General features: G+C 38.1%; 1 protein-coding gene across 2 annotated transcripts in view; it reads right to left on the minus strand.

The window, feature by feature from the left end:
• ROS1 (ROS proto-oncogene 1, receptor tyrosine kinase) overlaps positions 1–23,506 on the minus strand; it is a gene marked incomplete at its 3' end in the record, with an annotated part of 95,470 nt that overhangs the window by 32,611 nt on the left and 39,353 nt on the right. The window contains exons 18-33 of one of the 2 annotated variants that reach the window (XM_079780235.1): positions 23,404–23,504; positions 22,041–22,255; positions 21,295–21,455; positions 20,790–20,934; positions 18,272–18,534; positions 17,944–18,007; positions 17,429–17,631; positions 15,621–15,826; positions 14,455–14,741; positions 9,706–9,882; positions 8,271–8,473; positions 6,648–6,792; positions 5,656–5,888; positions 5,394–5,570; positions 1,675–1,843; positions 703–820 (exon numbers count right to left, since the gene is read on the minus strand). In XM_079780235.1, the coding sequence (XP_079636361.1) occupies positions 703–820; positions 1,675–1,843; positions 5,394–5,570; positions 5,656–5,888; positions 6,648–6,792; positions 8,271–8,473; positions 9,706–9,882; positions 14,455–14,741; positions 15,621–15,826; positions 17,429–17,631; positions 17,944–18,007; positions 18,272–18,534; positions 20,790–20,934; positions 21,295–21,455; positions 22,041–22,255; positions 23,404–23,504 (2,867 nt within the window). Of the gene's footprint in view, positions 1–702; positions 821–1,674; positions 1,844–5,393; positions 5,571–5,655; positions 5,889–6,647; positions 6,793–8,270; positions 8,474–9,705; positions 9,883–14,454; positions 14,742–15,620; positions 15,827–17,428; positions 17,632–17,943; positions 18,008–18,271; positions 18,535–20,789; positions 20,935–21,294; positions 21,456–22,040; positions 22,259–23,403; positions 23,505–23,506 lie in introns of both variants that reach the window. The other variant, XM_079780234.1, reaches the window with a different exon arrangement.

Genomic DNA, 23,506 nt, shown 5'->3' on the forward strand with positions numbered 1-23,506 from the left:
ATTATGGAAGTGACTTGTCCTTGGAGCTTCTTAAAAGATGGCTTCATAGTCCCGTGAGGGGCGTGTCTGTGGAATTTGAAATTCTCCCTTCGTGCTGGCATGAAATCCGCTCATCTGAGCCAGTTATGATTCACAGAGCTCCTCATCCTGGCTGGATCTGAGGTTGCGTATGTTCATCAGCTGATCAGTTTACATCAAAGGCACATTTTCAGTCCCCAGGAACACACTGCAAACCGTAATCTTCACAGTGGATAGAGAGTCCTGTCTGATCTGTTCCTGATTTTACGTTCTGAAAAATACCTAGCTTATGGACAATTTTCCCTATATATTATTCATCTTGCTAAAACAAATTAACATCTGAAATGTACATGCATACCACCATCTAACATTAAGCATCAGCTCAGCTTCTTGAAAAGAATAGATATTAAGTAAATATAAATTATATGTGCCAATTATAGAATTATTTCCATAAAGTTTTGACAAGCACAGATTTTTGAGATCTGCCTTATAATTGGAGTGCCAAGGCTAGCTGCTGGGAACTGAGCAAAAATGATAATGAGACATTCAAGGTCTTTAAAGATTCTTCATATTTATTTATAAAATACATATTGAGAAATATTGTTAATTTTGATCTAATAACACCTTACAATTAGCCTACTTAGCTCTTTGTAGTTTACAAAGCACTTTTGCCAATAGACATACCTTATCTCAAGTATATAGTATATAAGTCTGCTTCCATTATCATCAGCCTTTTCCCACTGTATTGAATTTTTACTCCCTTCTAATAATTTTGGAATGCCTGGTTTACTTGGGACTCCAGCTTTGGAAACAAAGAAAATACTGATTGATAAGTTAGAAATATAAAATATCCTGCACAACATATTTTTATAGACTGTATTTATTAAAAGGAAAGAAACATTCAGAAATATCTATAATAATAAAAGCACAATATGCTAATTAGACCAGACATCTTTCTGGACATCCTTCTGTCCTTCCTGACGAAGTTGGGGCTGTGAGGGAAGCCCGGGTCCTGGGTGCCAGAGGGAAGCTGGTGCCGGCAGCTGGGGGAAGGAAGGCCTACTCTTGCATGAATTTCGTGCATTGGGCTTCTAGTTTTCATATAAATGCATTTTTTTAATGAGTATCTGACATTTTTATTAGTGATGGATTCATGATAGAAGTAACATATCCTAGCTTGCCTGAAATAATACAAAAAGAAAATATTGTAAGTTTTAGAACATTCTCCCTTGATTCTTATAAGATCAACTTGGAGTTATGGTATACCTTTTAGAACACTAATGAATTTAATATACTTTTTAGATTTTTTAAAAATCTTTAACATGTGGTTATAGTAGTCAGTAAGTCAATATTGGGTTGGACACTCAGTAACATTGTTTTCATTTAGTTCTTGCTGCAAAATATAGCTAGACAGGAAATCCGAATACTGAAAGGTGAAATAATTTTGCCCTGTTCAGGATCTTGCAAGACCAGGTGAGTATTATCTCATTACTGCCTATAAGGACTCCTAATTCTTTAATTTCTTCACTCAAGTTTTAGAAATAGTAATTTACTCTTTTAAGAAAAAATGACAACTTCTAGGATTGGTGAAATAAGTGCTGAGAAAATAATTGGGTAACTTATAGGGTTTTCTCAGTGCTGCATGTTAATACTCACCTTTGGTCTTAAAACTTTCTGAAAGTGAGGTGCTATTTTCTCCTGTCCTGTAAACCACCACTACTCGGACATGATAAGAAGTATACGGCTGCAGACCTGTGATGTTACAGACATAAGCAGGACCTTGGCTGCATGAAGCTTTCACGTGGTAAAACTCACCGTACTTCCACTAGAAAAAGAAGACTCAATTAACATTTTTTGTTTCTTTAAGAAAACCTTCTTAAACACAGAAATTCACAAACCAAGGCAATCAATGAAACTTTAAATAAACTTTATTTTCTATTAAAAAAATAAGAGCTTCTTTATGTTTGACCCTAAACATCATGCGTACCATAGATAGCCATTTTATTTTTCACGATAAGCTATAACTGATGTGAAGGACAGCTCTTAGGATAAGTCTAAGGTGGGGCATATACTTCTGACTACTCATCATTGAAGAAAATTTAGAACTTGACTTCTTGTTTCCTCTAATCGTATGTGCCTGCATTGAATCAGGATGGCTAAGAATGTCAATTCACTGCTGAGGGACAGTGATGGATCAAAACAATGACACTTTCAATTCCAAAGATTTGTTCATTTCAAAATAATGATATTTTTACAGGTTTTGATGCTATGAAGAAGTCCACATTGAGTTATAGATTAAAACATTTAGTTTTTCTTCCCAAAACTTTTTTCAGACATCTAACTAGCATTGCTTATTATTAGACAAAGGAAGACTAGATCCCCAAGAGAAGAAAAATTTTGCCCATCATCAGTAGCAAGGTTAGAAATAAAATATAGGAAATCTTTCTTTAGATACTGGGTCTCTGATTTTACTAATCTTAAACTTCTTTCTCTGTGACATTACTTTTTTAAAACTCCATGTATTTGGACCCTTAATGTCATTTATTTGGAAATGGTGATTTTTTTCAACGTACAAATAGGAAGAGACATGGTATGTGGCATTTTGTCAAGGGTTCTTCGTGTATTTTCCCCAGTAGTTTCCTACGAAGGTCAGCTTCCATAAATAAACCTGCTTTACATCTCCTTTTTCACTTAGCACTCCAAGGCCATGCCATTTCATTGGATGGACACTTTATATTAGTTTTCTATTCAGTTAGGAATGATTATCTATAGGCCTTTCAAGAAGCAGACCACCTTGCTCCATAAGGAAAGGGGGAATGGAGAATGAAAGGTTTGAGAAAAAAAAAATAGAAATGCTCATGTCAGGGACATTTCCTGATAAACTTATAAGTGTATCAATCCCATCGAGACATATAACCTAATGAAACATATACATTGGATCCATAACATTTACTCTGAACCTATGGGAGCGACGAGAGAGAGAGAGAGAGAGAGAGAGAGAGAGAGAGAGAGAGAGAGAGAGAGATTGGTTAATAACTGGCTCAAAAATTCTAGCTCTTTGTGATCCTGCCTCCTTCATGATCTGCTATAGTAATTACCTTAAGTGAACAGTTTAGGTGGCCCAACATCCCACACCATCCAGAAATTAATACAGCTCCTTGAAATATCAGGAAGATGTTTAGCCAAGGGGGCTACTGGAAAAATGTAGGGTATCAGCCTTCCCATAGCAATGAATGCTTTGGACAGACCACAAACTTGGCGAGATGCCCCAGGCTACCCCGGTAAATCACAACAGAGTCAGACCTCCTTTGCAGAGGCCTACAAGTGATGGGTGGAGGCAACCACAGAGGGATTTTCAAATTATTTGGTGGAGGGGGTGGGGGATGATGCAGACTGTAATGTCTCAGAGATTGGAACTTCAAAAATGTTTGGTTCTGGTAGGGATTTCCCTAGATAGCTGAGGAAAACACAGTTTTAATGGGCTTCCATGAAAAGAAAAACATTGCCAAAGCAAAATTACTTCTTTCTCTCCAATCTTAAATCAAATATGTTCTTCTTCTGTATACTGTTATGATTTTTAAAAACGTATGAAATTTAAGCCCGAGGTAGAAATTTAGCTTTGTGCCCAAATTCTTTCATTTTCTATATAAGGAACTTTTGATAGAAAAGAGAGAGACTACAAGTTTATCTTTGTCTCCTTCTTCCCTTTCTAAAAAAATTATTAATTAAAAAGATATGTATTCACCCTTATCACCTGCCCCAGAGTTTCAGTATAGAGTTATCAGTTCATCCCCAGCTGTCCTATTACTATAAGGTAGGTTCAAAAGAGATAGAACTTTCTGACTAGATATCACTCATTAACCCTCTCAGAATATAGCCTCTACCGTGCTCATCAATTAGTACCTATAGAGGGTCACACATGTAGAAATTACTGTATCAGACAATTTCAGCTTCATGATTTTTAAGTGGTCTTTTTCTGAAACCTGTGTTGAGCAAGTGTAAGAATACAAGGAGTTTTGAAACAAAAAGCGTTGCATGAAAGTCATGAGGACTGAACCAGGCAGTCCCTAGCCGCAGTCCACTCCAAATGTTGAGGAGTTGGGTGGCTTAATGACTCCTGTTCCTTCTGTGGACAGCACCCAAGGAGCACTGCTGAGGAATGAGTCACCTGGGGTCCTCCGCTGTCTGTCTGGGGAGATCTGACTCATGTTGGCGCCTGTCTGGGTCTCTGACTTCTCATCAGTAAAATGAGAGGCTAGAGATCATCATCTCCAAGGTCCTTCCCATTTCGTCTCTTTGATCTGGGAAATGAGCTTTATATCCCTCCTCTTGACTCTAAACTGAACTGCATTATAAGCTTACTTAAATAGATGTTTAAAAAAAAAAAAAAGAGGTGATCCTCTAATTTCTCCAATTTAACTGCATTTTTATAAGATGACCGTTTTTTAAATAGGCAACACATCATCATAAAATGCTCAGTGGAAGAAGTCCCATTAAAGTATGGCCTTTGGTTTTATCAAGTCAACATTCACTGTTGTGTCACATATTTCATAGTTTTTATATAAAAGTACAAGGTCATACAAGAATCTTAGGTAGTAAACTCTAAAAAACATCCTGAGAGCAACTTCATTTTTAAAGGAAAATGAGGCCATGACTATACTGATTTGTTTTTAAGTTATCACTGAACAAAACATTCTTAGTTAATCTTTACAAATGTGGACACATGCATATATAATGATGAAAATGAAATGTAGCAATTAGAAAAATGTAATAATCCATTCTAACTGTAGCAATATAAAATCAATCTAAACTTTTTCCTAGCAGTGAAGTAATTAGATTAATTGATATTTTACAATTCAGTGAATATTTTTATATTGGTTAAAGCATGAAGATTTTTGGATGAGGAACACTTATAGTTTATATGCCAAGATCAAATGGTTTTATATCTTACTTCTCTCCTGTTGCTATATAGCCTTAAATGGTTGAAAGAACCTTTCTAAACAGGTTTTGTTTTTTTGCTTATATATGTCTTTCTTTTTTTTTTTATAGAAAATACCAAATTGCTATGGACTTTAAACCAGAGAACCATGCTGATAACATCTAAATGAAGTAAAATATTATGAAATCTATAAACCATAATCTATACCCTTTTACCTGGAGTCTTTTAAGAACAAATTAATCTCACTGGGAATTCTTCCTATCAGAAATTAGTCTAGATATTTCACAGCTTGTAGATGGCAAACCTGAATCAATGAATGTGGTCAAATATATTGTTGATTAATACAAGAGAATGCTCTAGAGATATGCAGAAGAACTTCCAACGTATTCTACAGCATAAAAGAAGAATTTGCATCTAAGTGTACGGTGTGATCTACCTTCTGGAGTTCAAACCAAAACCTGATGAGGTTCACATTAGATGGAGCCTCCCAATCCAATTGCAAACTGGTGTTGCCTGGAACCAAGGCATAAGGTTTCTCTGGGGTGTCAAACATTTCCACAGTGACAGGGTGGCTCTCAGCGCACCACATTTCCTCGGCGTGGCAAGCAAGGACCTTTAAAAAAATATAAAATTGCTTAACCTTTTCAAAACCTTGTGCTTGAGAATGGCAGTAAAAGTACCCCATAGCCTCGCTGTACCTTTAGCACATATGGTTTTCCCCCGGACAGTCCAGTCACAAGGAGAGCAAGCCTCCCATGTGGATATTCACTTTGTCGAAGCGGAGTCTCCGGAACTCGGGCCAGATGTGAGATTGCCAGCTGATAGCGGACCGACTCCTTAGGTCCATTTGGCTTGGGAGATTCTCTCCAGGATATGACAAGGCTGCTGTCTGACTGCACTGTTGTGTTAATGAGCCAAACAGCCTCTGGTACTGAAACACAGAGCAACGCAGGACAAGGGATGTTGCAATAATAGCACTGGGAGATGGAAGGAAGGGAGGGGGTCTTGGTTGAGGAACAGTCATATCATGTGAGCAGAATGAGTGACAGATGGGCCTCCGGGAAGCCAGCCTCTTATATAATGGTAAGTTAACGGCTGCCTGAAAGACTCTGGCTTATTTTTGCCTAATGACTAAATCATTCTCTGACTCTAGCTCCAGGATTTGGCCAATGATGATGAATAACCAAATTGGGGTGATTTTCGTGAATTCATCAGAGACATCTGAAAGAAATGGCATCACCCCATAATAATTGCCACCTCGAAGGACACCTTTTTAGATTCTAGATCCATTTTCTTTAAGGCAACATGTTATATTACTTTAAATAGAGAAAAGTCTTGGTCTTCCCGTCCCACCACGTGTGCAGACCTATGAAGATATGGGAAGAGGGTGACACTGTGTGGTGAGAGCAAAGAATGTGTTTCTTGATCAAACAGTATTGATGCTGATGTTCCTTTCAGCTTCTAGTCACTTTTCATTTTGATGGGATATTATTTATCATCTTCTAGTGTTAGAGCAAAAATCATGTCATCAAAGTATTTCTCAACCAATATATTTTTCTTATTAAGCTTTAAAAAGCTCACATAATAAAGATGACTTTATATTCAGGTAAAAAACAAACAAATACAGACATTCACATCACGTATATTACAAAATCCCACTCTAGCATCCCACACCAAGCCCATAACTCACCTCCACTTTTAGTTTTTCCCCAAATCTCTTTTCCCAGAGGTAACTGTTCCAAAGGATCAGAATAGTAATTCCTTACAGCAATCTGTATCATATAGGTTGAAAATGGTTGTAAGCCTTCAATAAGGGCTACACTCTCCTGAAATTCCTGCAATTAATTTACAAATATAAATATGTGATTTTTATTTTTTGTACAAATGGGGAGAAATTATTTAATCAAAGTGATAAAATATTAAAAGACTCAACATTTTTTATTTTTAAATACGGGGTCATGAAGGACAATGTTCACTGTTCTAATCTGCCCAGGCCTGAGTTGTTGAATAGCTACAAGAATAAATGCTAAATGACTGACAGCCTTCAGTCAATTTCGTGGCATATTCATCTCACATAAGAAGGTAGAGTCCCAGAGGAGGACACTATTTCATTGGCATTGCGTTAAAAACTCAGCAAAATGGTATTGGAAGGATGTGATACATACATGTATACAACAGAAAAGATTAAGCTACATTATCTAGTCATTCTTAGAAATAAAGTTTAAGTTAAAAGACCTTCCTTAGGTCAATGGTTCTCAACTTTGGTTGTAGGTTGGAATCATGTCGGAAATATTAAGAAAATACTGACTTCTGGGTCCCACCTCCAGAGATTCTGACTGAATTGGGCTGAGGGGAAACCTGGACCCAGAGATTTCAAAAGCTCCAGTGTGCACGAGGCTGAGAGCCATGCCTTTGGTGCATGTTAATCAATGTGAAGACAAGATACATTGGCTTTCATAACCATGTCCGGTGCTCCAGCCCAGTCTTAGTCAGCCAACTGGTCCAAGCTGCCTCTGAAACAGCTCTCTTTAGAAATGTGTAAAAAAGATAAAAACAGACAAAATAAAGGAAGTAATAAGAATCGGCTGTATTTTCTGGCAAAGTATACTGTGTTAACCTCAAGTAGGAGATGGTCAATTTCACTTTTTGACTTGGTTAAATAATTAGCACAAAGCGAAATATAGGATACACATGATTTCATCATAAGGACAACTAAAACACCAGTGCCCATGTTGCCAAGAATTATGCCAATTCACTTATTCACTTGAGAAATATCTAGTGAATGTCTATATAATGTCAAGTACTATGCTGGGTACTAGAAATAAAATGATAAATCAAAGCATAGCCCCTACATAATGGGACATTTCACAAAATACTGGAAATCACACAAAAAATATACAATTTTTGTATTAGATATATGCTGTGGAGGACAGAGGTATATGGCAATGTTCTCTCTGTCAAACGCATTTCTTACCCCTCAAACGCAATCTGCTAGATGGGCCATAAAATCACATATGCATCACTCTCTAGGGATAATTAGATAACCAGGAAGGATAGAAAATCCAGTTTTTTTAAGGACACTCAGGAAATTGTTACTGTTGGCGATCTACCAACTGGTCAGTTAATAAAGTTTGTTGAAGCGTAACTTATTCCCAGACAAGAAGACTAGACATAATATGCTTTGATGAATCAGCTATAACAGGTTGCATAATAGCACATCCCAGAAAATGATATAGAAAATACTATGACTAATAATTTCATATCAAAAAAGAGAATCTTGTAAAAAGACAAAGACCACCAGCTCCAATCTTACCAGCATTCTAGATTTTGGTTCAGAACCATTTTTCCCATCATTAACTTCTTTGTAATAAACCAGGTATGTTGGAGTTGGGCTGGTGATGCCATACCAGGTGAGGTTTGTCCTGGAAGACGGTAATCTGATTGTGAGGCTGGTGTTAGTGGTGTTAAGTATAATTGGCTCTGCGATATCTGAAGCTAGAGACAGAAATGCTTTATCTAAAATAATAAGAAAAAAAGATTAAATATATACACATATAAACATTGAGAGTAATATAATTTTTATTTTTTACTTAACTTATAAGGTATAATGTATTGAAGTGTTGGAAATATTATTCAGGACAGAAAAGTTTTTTTCTTAAAGATGGATGAACTAGGGAGCAAGGTAACGGGTAATTGCTTAACATTTCCAGCAGATGGAGCTAGACAGTAGCATAATAAAGTTGGTCTTTGTTTTATTTTGAGGTAATCAGAACATTATATTAATCATATTTTCATGGACTTTTAAAATCTCTTAAATTTCTCAAAGTGGAAAATTAATTTTTAACCAAAATGGCATTCAATTTGTTTATAAAATCTTCATTTTAAAAAATATTTTGTAACTTACATATTTTATAAATGAATACATTTAAGCAAAGATTATTTGAGTCTGTTTCATTCATTTGTATCCCTCTCTAGTGGGAATTATACTTAATTTAGAATAACATAGACATCTTAATGGTAGAGAGAGCTTGAGAAAATCAACCATGAGTCTATATAATGCTGTTTTCATTTTTGGTTGGTTGGTTGGTTGGTTGGTTTTTAGATTTCAAACATTTTTTATTGTGACTCACAGTAGTAAATATATATAGTCAGTTCTGCCCATAATGTGACACATGCATTCTTAAAAGTCACTGCTTTATACAAAATTGCACAATAAAATGCACAGGGTTTCTGGGGGAAATAGAGTTAGGGGCACAACACTAAAAGCTTCATGAGTGATACATCTTCTAAAAAATCAGAACTGAATAGAAGTGGTAGGACACATGTATGTCTGTTAAATGGTTGATGTACAGAATACTATTATAAATAGGCACTTGACCTTGGAATGCTATGCAATGCTTTGTGAAATCATTGGGAGTCTAAAATATCGTCAGAGAAGGAAAAAAGGCAGAAAGAAAGGAACTTTCGGGACTAAGAAGAGAAAGAGAAACAGGCAGCAAGAACGACAGGACAAGGGTTTCCCGTGCCTCTGGTGGCCTCCCGCAGCCCAAGCCGTGACTGCACGCGTAGATGAACGCGATCCAAGGCAAACAGCTGTCTCAGCGCACACCACACCCTGGCAGTTTGGAGCAGCACTAAGAGCGCGACAAAGGAGTTGGAGAAACAGCCCGGAGAAGGAGTCATTCATTAGGAGACTTTCCTGGCCTTGAACTGGGAGAACAAGTTGACTAAGCCTGTGACCTGATTACCTGGAAAAGGCTGCAGCACAGAACTGTAAGCCAAGATGCGCTCGCTCCTTGGGGCCTTCACCTGAGAGGGAATGGCCCCACGGCCTTTCTTTACTTGATAAATCTCGGTGCCGTCCTTTGCTGTGGAGACCCAGTATAGATATTCCCCATCCACAGTTAAGCTAACAAGTGTTTTTCCTGTTTATGAGAAGCATAAAATAAAGAACATATCTTATGTTGTCTACTCCAAACAATATGTGAAACACTTTTTCTATGTCATACCTGCTACATTTTGAATCTTCCTATTATTTTGATACGAAAAAAATGACACATCTTGCCAAAACCGGTTTGGCTCAGTGGATAGAGCGTCGGCCTGAGGACTGAGGGGTCCCAGGTTCGATTCCGGTCAAGGGCATGTACATTGGTTGCGGGCACATCCCCAGTAGGGGGTGTGCAGGAGGCAGCTGGTTGATGTTTCTCTCTCATCGATGTTTCTAGCTCTCTATCCCTCTCCCTTCCTCTCTGTAAAAAAATCAATAAAAAAAAAAAAAATGACACATCTTATGTCATTAGGCTAAGGACTTTCCAGATATGTTCTCATTTTAGCTCCACATGAAGCCATAAGTAACTACCATTGTTATTAGCTTCATTTTGTAGAAGGAGAAACTGAGGCTTGGATGAGTTAAATAATGTCAAGGCCACAAGGTTAGTCAAGGGCAGAGCCAGGATTTACAACTTACCGGTGTGACTCCAAGCCAAACAATGCCTATCTGAAGGGAGGTACTAGCTGATAGGCGCAGGACTCAGTGCCTTGCTCGATATTTTTATCAATGATTTGACCTGAATGCACAGTAAACATATTTATCAAATTCATAGATACTATTCAAGGTTTACTGTCACTAGTGTATGTAGTCCCTGACTTGGAATTCAAAAATATCACAACAGAATCAGGAAATAGATTGAAACTTAACAGGAACAAATGTAACATCCTGAATTCAAGTTTAAAATCAACCCTAGAAATAGCAAATGAAAGAAATCTAGCTCAATAATAGTTTTTTTTTTAAATGATGGAAAAAAATTTATGGGTTTTCAAATGACAGGCAGCCCAAAGACCGAACACCACTCTGAGTGCAGTAAAAGATGACCTGGGCAGGCAGACGCCTCCTGCACTGACCAGAACACACTGAGCACCGTGAGTCATGCCAGGGGTGACGTTTAAGAGAATATGATGTAGCTGAAGTGAAACCGCCGGAGGGGGACCAGGGCAAAGAGAGATCTAGAAGCCACATCCCCTGAGGTGTAGTGATAGATACTTGACTTTTCCCTCTAAAAGAAATGCTTAGGATGGGCTATGACAGATATCTTTACCTAGTTGAATGGCTATTGCCTAGAAGGTGATTGGTTTATTCTTTTAAATGTAGAGGTCAGAACTCAGATTAATAAATGGGAGGAATAGGAATAGGAATGGCTACATGTAAGAAGAAAAATATCTAACATTCAGAATTATCCCAAAAATTAAACAGACTTCCCAATAAAGTACTATTTTTTTTATAAACAGGTATTTAGTCAAGACTGTTTTTGTAGAGGGATTTCCTCCAATATCATGACAACTAAATGATCTCTAAAGTTATTCCAATTTTCTAATTTTATGATTATGGATTTCAATTATGGGTTCCCCCTTTTTATAATGTAAGATAATGCCTACTAGGTAATTCTTATGTATCAGGTGTTAAAGAAAAATTATTCTGACACTTGTTAAAATGTTAAGACTTTAGTCTATTGCAATATTGTAGAGGGATATATAATATAGGAAAGAGATGTACTCAACTCTGAATATAAAAGAGATAGCTGAAGATTCATAACCAACATGCACAATGAGAGGGTCAATGGGTAAAAATTATTAAGAGGCTACATCACGGGTAAGGGGATTCTTGCTAAACTGGCTAATAAGATTCTTGGTAAAGGCAAGCAAGAACATCCAGGGTGTGGTATGAGGGGCTTAATCAGATATTTAAGGTGGGGGAAATTTTCTCTAAATTGATTTAGCAGGATTCTTGCTAAAATTGGACTCGGCAAGAATGGACATAGAAGGCTAAGGTCCAGGCCTGAGGGCTCAGAGGAGCCTAAATAAAGTATTATTGAGAAAAGAGTCTTGGCCCTAGCCAGTTTGGCTCAGTGGATAGAGCATTGGCCGGTGGACTGAAGAGTCCCGGGTTCAATTCCAGTCAAGGGCACATGCCCAGGTTGGAGGTTTAATCCCCAGTAGAGAGTGTGCAGGAAGCTGCCAATCAATGACTCTCTCATCATTGATGTTTCTATCTCTCTCTCTCCCTCTCCCTTCCTTTCTGAAATCAATAAAAAAAAAACATATTTTTTTAAAAAGTTAAAAAATAAAATAAAAGTCTTTGTCACGGATTTATCAAAAACAAGTAGTTTTTTATAAGAAAAGTTCAAAACATCATCTCTACTCTTCAGCCCATTGAGAGTACAACAGAATTGTTTCTGAAACACTCTGACTGGCATGTCAACAAAACCATATGTACAGCTATAGCTTTCATATTCAGACACCCATAGACACACACACACACACACACACACACACACACACATACATACACACACACACATTTGCAATTTCAAAGCTTCACATATAAATCAGCAATGCCCAGTAGCACTTTTGATGATAGAAAGATTTTATATCAATGTTGCCCATACAGTAACCATTAGGCACTTGTGATTTTTGAGAACTTAAAATGTGGCTAGTGTGACTGTGGAATTAAAATTTTAATTTTGTTATTTTCATTAATTTAAACTTAAACCACCACATGTGACTAGCACATACCATATTGGAGAGTGAGAAATAATAGACTCTTAAGATTATGTAAGGGGAATTTAGAATGCATGTTTTTTTCTGTTGCAATTACTCCTAATTTGGAGACTTTGAAATTGCTTTAGCCTTTCAAATGTTTCCTCCACAAGCATGTGAATGTCAAGTATTTGCCAATTAATGCTGAATGTGGAGTAGTGGAATCATCAAAAATGAAATAAAATAGGGTACTGGGAGTAAGATCATGAATGGCCCAATTTTAAACCCCAGATCATCTAATTACTAACTGTAGCCCTTTGGAAAAGTTATCTTACTTTTCTCAGCCTCAGTTTCCTCATCTGCAAAATGAGGATGCTAGTGTGGTGGGCAGTTAGACAGACATGAGCAGAGCAAGGATGATGGTCACCAGGGTGGAAAGCCCCAGTTGCCTAGCAACAAGCAAAACTGGGAAAACAAGGACCTCATCCCCAGGGGAACCTTTCCTCCCCTAGCATATCGCTGATCATTTGGTTTACACCCCCTGACCTTTCATACCGCTGGTCATGCAGTTAGGACCCTCCCCTTACCTTTCCTCCCCTGGCATGTTGCTAGTCATGTATGTGATAGACCCCCTTGGGGAAACAAACTAGGGGCCCAGAGAACAGAATTAAGCATTAAGCCCTTAAGCATTAAGACTCCAGGACAATGATGTGTACATTTAGGCCTGAGTTGTGTTTCAGCTCCAGGCTCAGAAAAGCAGCAAAACCAGACAAGCAACACCACAGCTGATCTCACCACTAACTGCATTGACCTCTGCCCAGGTGCTGACACAATCAGTGGAGACCATGAAAAGACACACCTGGAAATCCGATGAATGTTCTATTGAGATCCTTCCCAGGGATCTTTCTTAAAATCCCAACCCAGCACACTCTCCCTCCTGGGAACACACCCAACCCGCACACTTTTCCCTTTTCCTTTCCCCTTCCTCTCCCCGAAGGCCCTGCTCACTCCTAAGCTCCAAAGGCCCATTCTTTTGCCTCTGTAATTTGTTTCCTGAGTCCACTTCTTTTATCACTCGCTTCTTCTACCTCTGTGACTTTCTAAATAAATTTTCTCTTATACTTTGAGTCTTGGCTCTGAATTTTCTCCTAACCAGAACTCAAGTACCAAGGTCTGAACCCACCGGTCTAACACCTGGTGCTGTTCTCACCATCACCAACACTAGTACCTACTTCACCAGGGTGTTGTGAAGATGACATGAGATAATGCATTTGGTAGCATTCTTAGTTTTTATAGTGAAGCTCAATACACTGTAGCTCTACTGTTAATAATACAATAACAAAAATACCCCCATAGATCCAGAAAATTATGTGGATGCCTATATACAATTTTTCTGGAAACAACTTGACTTGAATTCTACAAGAGCATTTGACATGGTTTAGAATAAGTACTGTGTGTATATTCTTTTGCATACATATGGGATGTAAGCCCTTCTTAATGGAATACAAGGGGCTGCCATCCTACCTAATAATCCTACCTAATAATAGAGTAATATGCAAATTGACCGTACCTTCGCTACACCCACCAGCCATGCCCACCAGGAAACCGTCGCAGGGACGCTGGGGTGCGGCTGAGCTCAAGGCCGCGGAAAGGCTCGGCAGAGGCTTTCCCGGCCTTGGGCACCAGCGGGGAGCCTGCATGGATCGAAGGCAACCACCGGGGGTCGGCTCCTGCGATCCGTAGCAGAGAGGCTGGGGTGCAGCCGAGCCCACGGCCGCCGCCCAGGGCCAAGCCCCGATCCTGAAAGAAGGCAGAAGGCGGTGGCCACAGCCAAGGCCTGGGTCCCTGGTGCCGGCAGAAAACTGGTGCAGGCAGCCAGGAGAATGAAGGTCTATTGCACGAATCTTCGTGCAAACGGGCTGCTAGTTACTAATAAAGATCTACATACATACATGGCATCTTACCAAGCAGAACAGGCATTGTGATAACTTGCCAACACTGGCATCCTTCCAGATCCATGGCCCAGATCTCTTGCCCTTTGACAAAGTATATCTGTGGTTTCTTTAGGTGAACAGTATCCATAGTCACTACTCCACTTAACTCAGATTCAGGCACATTGCAAGAACATTGGCTCCTTCCATTTGGATGGCTTGTGGCTGTGGGTTGCAGAATGCGGTGCAAAGTCTGGTTGATAATACTGTAGTAGAACATCTGAGAGCCCACATCGGAAACTTCTGTCCAATACAGGCGACTATTGGGGGAAAAATACCATCCAACTTAATGAGTAAAATATATCATTTCAAGTATTAGTTTCTTATGAAGGACAATCATTTCTAATATTGAGGGGGACAAATGCATCTTTTAGAGAGAACATGTCCACGTGCCCAATAACCTTCTTCTGAGATGGAGGAGGTCACAAGAAATCTAATTTGTAGCATTTTCCAATGATTTCTCAATAAATGTGTTTACAACTAAAGCCTTGGACTATAATGACTTTCGGTGCTGTATTGTCTTACTAATGATTGTAAATATAAAATACATTTGCAACTTTTCATCAACACCTATCTCCATTCCCCTCCTCTCAATTTTGTTTCTGCTTCTTAATACTAGTTAACAATCTAATTTCAAGATAGATTATATCCATGCTATGGCACAAACAAAATACATCTTTCCAGCCTAAGAAACTACCACTCAGTTGCTGAGTAGAGGCCTTAAAATTCATCCTTTGAAGACATCACTTAAAGATGGATGAGCCCAGAATAGCTTTTACTGTGTGTGACATGCTGCCCATCTACCTCCTGCTCATCTTTTGCCATTGTCTCGGTCCTCTTCTTGTCCTTACCAACTGAGGATATTATTAAATTCACTGATATAAAAATCTGCTTTGATTTCCTGCTGGCAATTAACCTAACTTTAAGCTAGTTAAATTGTTAGTATGGATTCAGTTTACATATTTGTGGTTGTGGGCCCATAGTTTATATGTAGAGATACTTACTAAATGTTAATGTAGTGAGTCAAGACCCCTAAGTATTTTATGTTTTCATCATTAACACCTAATATTAAACCAAAGATATTGTATTAAATATGTCTCTGTATTTCAGCACAATAGAAACAGGTATACTTCAGATACCTTAATAGTGGATACACGAAGAAAGAGATTATTGTTGAATTTCTGTTGCAAATTTTCAGCTTCCTGGGATATTTCACCTTGTGTTCAAGATCGACATCAAATATTTGCATTCCATTTTGTGATTCTTTCAGCACAAAGTAGAGGTGCCTTGAAATCCAATCAATTGTAATAATTGTGATATCAAAAACCCGTGCATCTTGGAAAATCTTAAATCAGGTAGAAAACACAGCCAAGAAGATAGTGGTCACTTTTTTTTTCAAGTTTGAGGACTTTTCTGTAACCACTCATATTACTCATTTATTGCCCTTCTCTTTTGTAATCCCAAACCTCAATAACTCTGGGTTGTGTGCCATTGTAACACTGGTCTCCTTCTCACATAGTGTATTTTCCCTGAGTGATTTCAACTACCATGGTTTCAACTGTAAACCATAAACCAATGCTACAAATCCACATCTTCAGGCTGATCCCTCATTGAGTTACTGATTCAAATATTAAACTGCCTACTAAACATATATGAATGATCCCAGGAAACAGAATTCATCACTCTATGTCCCAAACCTCCTTTTCTCCTACATTTATATTTTTTATAGATTCCCAACACTCACCCGAGGAGCAATCCCATCAACTGTGGTTCATCCTTGACTTCTTCCTACCATTACTACAAATTGTGAATTGGTCCCATTTTAAATATGTCCACAATTTGTCCTCTCCTTTCTCACCTCACTGCTTCTCATTTCCTGCCTTTCCTATCTGGTTTTCTGTGATAGCCTCCTAATTGTCTCAGATTTAACCTTCTCTGAGTCATTAGTCACACAGCTAACAGAGAGGTCTTTCTAAAACACAGCTTGATCATGTTAATGACCCACTAAATTTCTTTAATGGCTTGCTGCTTGCAAAGGAGGCCCATTCTATGCAGGCTCCTGACTACCTCTACAGCTTTACCACCTGCCTTTCACTCTGCCCTCACCTCCATCTCCATTCCAAGCTCCTTCTATGTATTTATAGCTCCCTGAATATGCTATGGCTCTCTTGTTTCCCTGACTTAGCGCTTGTTGCTTCCTCAGCTTTTCCCCACCTTTACCTGGCTCATCTTCTTGGAGTCCAAGATGTCTTGCCATCCTACCACAACCAACCTGGATGGAGCATCCATTCTACGAGATTCCACCATATCCTGCCCTCAGCACAGCACTTACACTGTGTTCTGTCTGCCTTCTCCACTAGCAAACATTCAATGAATGCCTACCACATGCCAGGCACTGTGCTATGTGCCTTACATGCATTATCTCATTTGATCTTCACAGGAATCCTATGATGAGGTACTACATAACCAAAGCGATTAAATAACTTGCTGATGGTCACAGATCCAGTAAGTGGTGGAGTCAGAGTTAAATTCTAGGTTGTCAGATTCCAAAGCTCACCCTCTTAATCACTGTGCCGTACTGTCTTCCAAGTGTTAGACCAGTACTAGACGGGGTTTAAGGACTACACCTTTTGTTTTTCACCTTTATTCCAGGAACTAACACAGTGCCTTAAACCCAATAACTGTTTGCGTTAAATTAATCCTGAATGGCATTTGCCCAAAACCTAATCTGAGTTTATTTGTGACTAAATAGTTATAGGGCATCTGTCCTTTTCAAGCATCCTAATCTTAATGCCTCAACCACAGGCCAATCATTTTAATTACAGGGCAGTGTGATATGCAGATCTTCTACTTGCTTCCTTTCACAACTGCACTGAAAGTCCTCTTAATAACAACCTGGATAGTTAACATACTTCCTTCCTTTCTAAAGAATTACATAGTGATGTACCTCAGAGCTGGACTGATTGTGCATGTTCAAAAGAAAGAGGGAGTCTCCCTGAGCATAATACGCCATTGCATTATCAGCTGTGTAGCCCACGGCACTGATGTCTCTTTCTGCCGAAAACATCCATACAACTTGATTTTGATCCATATCTAACAAAATCATCTTGTTGCCCAAAAGAGTTATGAGGCATGGAAATGGGTTGACTTCTGAAAACAAAATACAAGTAGGGAATATGTATGAGAAAAATAACTTGTTTACCAAAATCCCTGAACTCAATATGATGTCATTTTGAAATCCATGGGTCTCCTTTGTGTTCATCAGTCTCAATGGAGACAGACTAGTTGCTCTAAGCCTAGGTATATTAAAGCATGTTTAATTATGATAAAAAATGATTTTTATTTGACTTTAACTTCAGCTCAGAGATTATACTTATATCCCTGAGAATACCAAGGGTTTAAAAGTTTTGTGGTGTTTTTTTAAATACACTAATCGTTATTTACACAGGTTGTAGATAGTACCTGATGTTTGGGACTTTACCAAATCAGAAAATGGTCCAGGTCCTTTGGATGTGAAGACTCGAACCTAAAGAAAGAAAAAGATACAAAAAAATTGCATTTGACAGTGTCCTCAGTGACAATAATTAAGTTCTGAAACTAATAAATTATTGAATTTTTTTATTTCACACTCTTTAAAAAAAATTTTTTTTAAATATGTTTTTATTGATTTCAGAGAGAGGAAGGGAAAGGGAGAGATAGAAACATCAATGATGAGAGATAATCATCAATTGGCTGCCTCCTGCCGGCCCCTATTGGGGATCAAGCCTGCAACCCCGGCATGTGCCCATACCTGGAAAGCAACAATGTACCCAGGACTCATGCCCTCAAGTTGAAAAGACATCACTGAGGGAGTGACATTGGCAGCAATCCAGTCTTCACATGTTTTGTTGATGGCACTTTGGTTGGATATTTGGTAGAAAATTTCAAATCTTGTTAACACACCATTTTCATGCTTAGGCCTATTCCACCTAAATTCCACCACAACTTCATTTTTATTGTGGTATTTTCCACTTGATAATATAAATATTCTGGGATTCTCTGGTGCTGATGGAACTGAAAAGCAAAGACACCGATAGGGCAGAAAAGAATAGAAGGTTGACTTTTACCACTCGTGATGAGAGCATGGAGCAACTTAGTAATAACTCTTTCTCATTCCAGATAGTTGAGGTATATCTATCTTGTTCTTAAATATCTTCAGGAGAGACTATTCTATAGATTTCTTCAGGAACCTATCTTAATATTTTAGCAAATCTCCTTTATGTCTAATCCAAACCCCTCTTATTACCACTTAGGTACATCTTCTTGTCTGTGCCCTGTATCAATGAAAGATGGCTTATTCTTACAAAATACAATATTTACTCTCATTTCAACAGAATGATTCAGCTGGAGGTGGGAATGGCAGTCACCAGGAAGGAAGGCAGTAACCCGATCTATCCTTCAGCTACTTCAAGATAAAAAGTACAGCTATTGGGGATCCTAGGTCCTCTCCCCTGAACCCTCCCAGGAGACAAGATGTACCCCAAGAGTATGATTTGAAGGTCACCATTTATTCTAGAGCCAAACCAAGCAATTCACTCTTGATCAGTCCTTTAATTTCTCTATCTTTCAAAGGAAATGTCTCTTCCTGATTTTCCAGTTATTCCTTTTAAGATATGATTCTTCTTTCTTCAGACTCTCCCACTCCTCTCTCCAATCACATTGCTTCTTGATGTTCAATGCTCACGTCGTTATCCAATCTCCAGGCCTTCTTATATTGCACTCACATGGGATACTCACTCTTCTTGCTTCATTCCTCAGGGCCCAGCTAGAGTTTCCACTCCCTAAAGTCCTTCCCTAGCCATACCATCTATGTAGTACATGTATATTGCCCGCTCTTAAGAATGTTGAGGCAGCTTGATGTAGGTGAAGGTTTTACAGTCTTGCCTACTTACGCCATGCTACTACTCAGTTATCAGTCTTACTTCTATTATCATTAGCAGAATGTGTTTATCTCTACTGTTTTATGAGCTCCATCAGAGAAAGTACCTTTTCTCAATCCTTGTTAAATCCCTCCAAATCTAGTATAGGACAGGTACACAGTAAGTGCTTAATAAATATTTGTCATTTTGAATAATTTCCCAACTATATTGTAAATTTCCTGATGGCAAAGGACAGATCTTATCAATCTTCCTTACTACTCCCAACATCCAGCAGAGTGTTGATGACCCCAGCCCTCACTATACCCCCTGTTAGATATAGTCAAGTTTATTTTCACAGGAGAATCCAACCAAGGATGACATCCCAAGACAATAGCAAAGATAGCATACTTGGACCCAAGTGCTAACTGCTCTGAACCTGCCTAAGCTTATGTGACTCACAGAAAAATATTGTTGAAAGAATCTTAATGTAAATAAGATTCTTTATTATATTATTACATTATATATATAATTACATTACATATATATAATGTAATAATATATAATATATATATATATATATGTAATGGTAAATGGATGTCCATGCTTATTGAGCTCTTACTGCCTGTCAAGTCCTGTGCTAGGAAGTTATGTAAATTAAATCAATATGACACTATCATTTGCCAACATTTGCAAAAGTGACTGAACGGAGGTTTGATGAAACTATAGTGAAAAGTCCAGATTAAATTCCAGCCCTGTCGCTTACTCTCTATTTTACTTTGGGCAACTACTGAGCTTGTTTCCTCCTTTTCATAGTCAAAATAACAACACCTGTCTACCTACCTCAGAGCTGTGCAAGGATCAAACGAAATGATGTTTCTGACACATGATAGGTAGGTATTAAATGTTTAATAAAGGAGTGATACACAGAAGTATGCTTTTTACACTTGAAAGTGATAGACACATGCAAAGATATAGCTAGTATCCATTTTAAAATATATTCCAAAGAAAAACAATAAATTTAAACATCAGTTATTCATCTACGGAAGATTCTGAATTACCTTTTATGAGGATATATCCCAATAAGCCTACCTCCCACAAAACTGTCTCTGTTCATAAATGCCCAATTTCCTTATAAAGCATTTCACAAATTACCTGAAACATGTTTGTGCATCTTGTATGTCATTACAGTGAAGTTAAACAGTTCTTTAAAAATCTCTGAAATATACTTTTGGAATAAATTATGCAGTTATTTTAATAGTGTTGTTCTAATCTCTAAAAAGTCATTGAAAGTGTATTGAATCTAAACACATCTATAAAACTGAAAGTTATTTTAAAAAATTAACTGTCCATTCTAGATCATGCAAAGTGAGATTCTGCCCTTTTCTTTCTTAAAGACTTTAACCCCTGTACCTGTTTCAGGTGCTCGAAGTGACAGAGATGTTTTGGGGCCCTTGCCCCAATAGGTATAAGGAGTGACAGAAAGATTAAATAAGGCATAAGGCTCCAGACCTTCCACAGTAAATACAGGTAAAGGCTGTTTTTCACTAGCCAGGAACTAAAATATAAACACAAAACATTATTTTCTTAGGGAGAAAAATCATAAAACCTTTTATTCCAACTTAACTAAAATCTCCAAACTTTAGTTCACATATAAAGTCAAGCCCTGCAAATTTGGAAATGCTGATGTGGTAAATTCCAGTTAAAGGGTCTAATATGCCAGCTGTCTGCACTAACCACAAAGCAGTCAGAGACTGGCTATAGACAAAGGATCTCAGGAATAATCCTGACAGAGGCTAATGGAGCAACCAAGGAGATGGGCTTGGCTAAGTGAAGGAATTACAAATCAGCGTGGGCAGGGCTGGATGCAGATGGTACAGTCTGTCTGAGAAGGAAGCTACTAGAACCAAGGCCATACCTTAGGAGGAGCACTAAATTCCACACTGTAGAAAATTACACCCCAATCCACTGCTGGGACTGCATGCCACAGGATTTGAAAACTTGAAGCATTTCCTTCAATCCTAAATGAAGACTCTTGAATGGAATCTGGGATCACCTTAGGGGTAAAGGAGAAGTTCCCTGGGATGAAATGAGAGAAAGAATAGAGTGACAAAGAATGTAGTATTATAATCATCGTAAAAAAAAACAAAAACAAAAACAAAAAAAACCATGGAAAATTAATAGTAATTACTAATAGTACCAAAACAAAATAGTCATTTCTTTTAAAATATTCTGAAAATCAACGTATTTTCTGACCATTTCAAGCTGTACATTTGAATTAAGAATAAGCTGACTGTGCCTAGCCGGCGTGGCTCAGTGGTTGAGCGTCAACCTATGAACCAGGAGGTCACAGTTCGATTCCCGGTGAGGGCATATGCCGGGGTTGCAGGCTTGATCCTCAGTGTGAGGCATGCAGGAGGCAGCCAATCAATGATTCTTTCTCATCATTGATGTTTCTATCTCACTCTCCCTCTCCCTTCCTCTCTGAAATCAATAAAATATATATATATTTTTAAAAAAACAAACTGATTGCAAGCAAACCAACAGAAACTACTAAAACCCTTTCCTCTTAAAACATAATTCTTAAGAAAAAAATCCCAACCTAGACATTTATTTAACAGGAAGTATGGAGGAGCGAGGGTAAACTAGAATAAAATATTGTACCTGGCAGAGGTTTGAGGGACGTCTGAATAATTGTGAACTGGTTAAATTTGGCTGGTTCCAAAACAGAGACACTAGTTCGCTGACCTATTTCTTGAGCTGTTATAATCTTAAAGCCATTGATCCAGAAAAGCCGACCACTGTAGTACATCAGTGCATTCTGGGAAATGTCGGAAGTACTCCAGGCTGCAAATTCTGTGATGGTGGGATCCCCAACACTGCTGAAACACAACACCAATTAGTGTGTGTATCCTGAGAGGGGGACGGGCTGGTACCTTGAAATACTGCAGGAAACATATGTTTGTGTATATAAAAACAGAAACTACCTTGCAACAATAATTGTCATTATTCTTAGTTTAATATTTAGTTGATTTTTACCTTTTTCTTATAATATTCCTAAAGCGAATTTTCTAGGGCTTTTCTTATTAACGTGATACTGCAATGGCAAGAGTGTTACCCAGGTTTTAATAACTACTTGTGGTTCTTGGTAATACCCAACATCAAAGTCACAACCCAGTGACTGGTTTCTCCTCACTGAGCCATGTCTCCCTCCTATTCTTGGTTATTTCCTTGCTTTCATTATTCTAGCCTGTTGGGTCCTTCTCTGTATACTAGTCACAAGTCTCTGTTGCCCCAATGATACTAATTTCTAAAGCTTAGTCAAAATGCTTCTTTTCAGACCAGGGAATTCAAGCAAACAGACTATGGTTTAAATTGCTTTTAGAGATTTTTTTCTCAATGACAGGGAATTTTACAAGGACTTTCTTACTTTAAAATTTTTATTGGTTGTTTCTAAAATGACCTTTTTTAAGAATGATTTCTCTAAATCTTGTTAAAGTGTTGACATTTCCCTCTTTAGAAAATTATAAAATATGACATTTAAAATAAAAATAAATGAAAGTTTTGTTTTGAGAATTTCACAATATCTCCTTGGGAAACACACACACACACACACACACACACACACACACACACACACACACTACCTCAGAGGACCATAGCTGGGACTTATGAACCTTATAAAGACACATGTTCACTGGTGCTATTCCCATAGTCCCTGGTCTAGCAAAAGGCTATTTATTCACACCTACTCAACTGTGAAGACAGTCTCTGGTTTGCCTTGTAGACTTTCACCCACCTGACAGTGTCTTCTGCTCTCTCTATATACCCTATCACAGTGTTCACCACATTCTACTGTAATTACATGTTTACAAACCTATCTTTCCCCACAAGCACAATGCCTGCAACTGAGTGGATAGTTAGTAACTGTTTATTGAAAAATGAATTCTCATGCATTATCATTTATAACTGATGGGCAAGTCATTCTCTTCTTCTCAATCAATTGCCTTCAAGGGTTATTACTTACCCTTGCCCCCGAAGAACAGCTCTGTACAGGTGAATACATTGACTGTCTTGAACCAACCAATACAGGAGCCCATCACTGAGGTCTAAAGTTAGAGCAATTACCT

The sequence above is a fragment of the Cnephaeus nilssonii genome, assembly GCF_951640355.1.
Source record: "Cnephaeus nilssonii genome assembly, chromosome: 9".
NCBI classification, from domain to species: Eukaryota; Metazoa; Chordata; class Mammalia; order Chiroptera; family Vespertilionidae; genus Cnephaeus; species Cnephaeus nilssonii.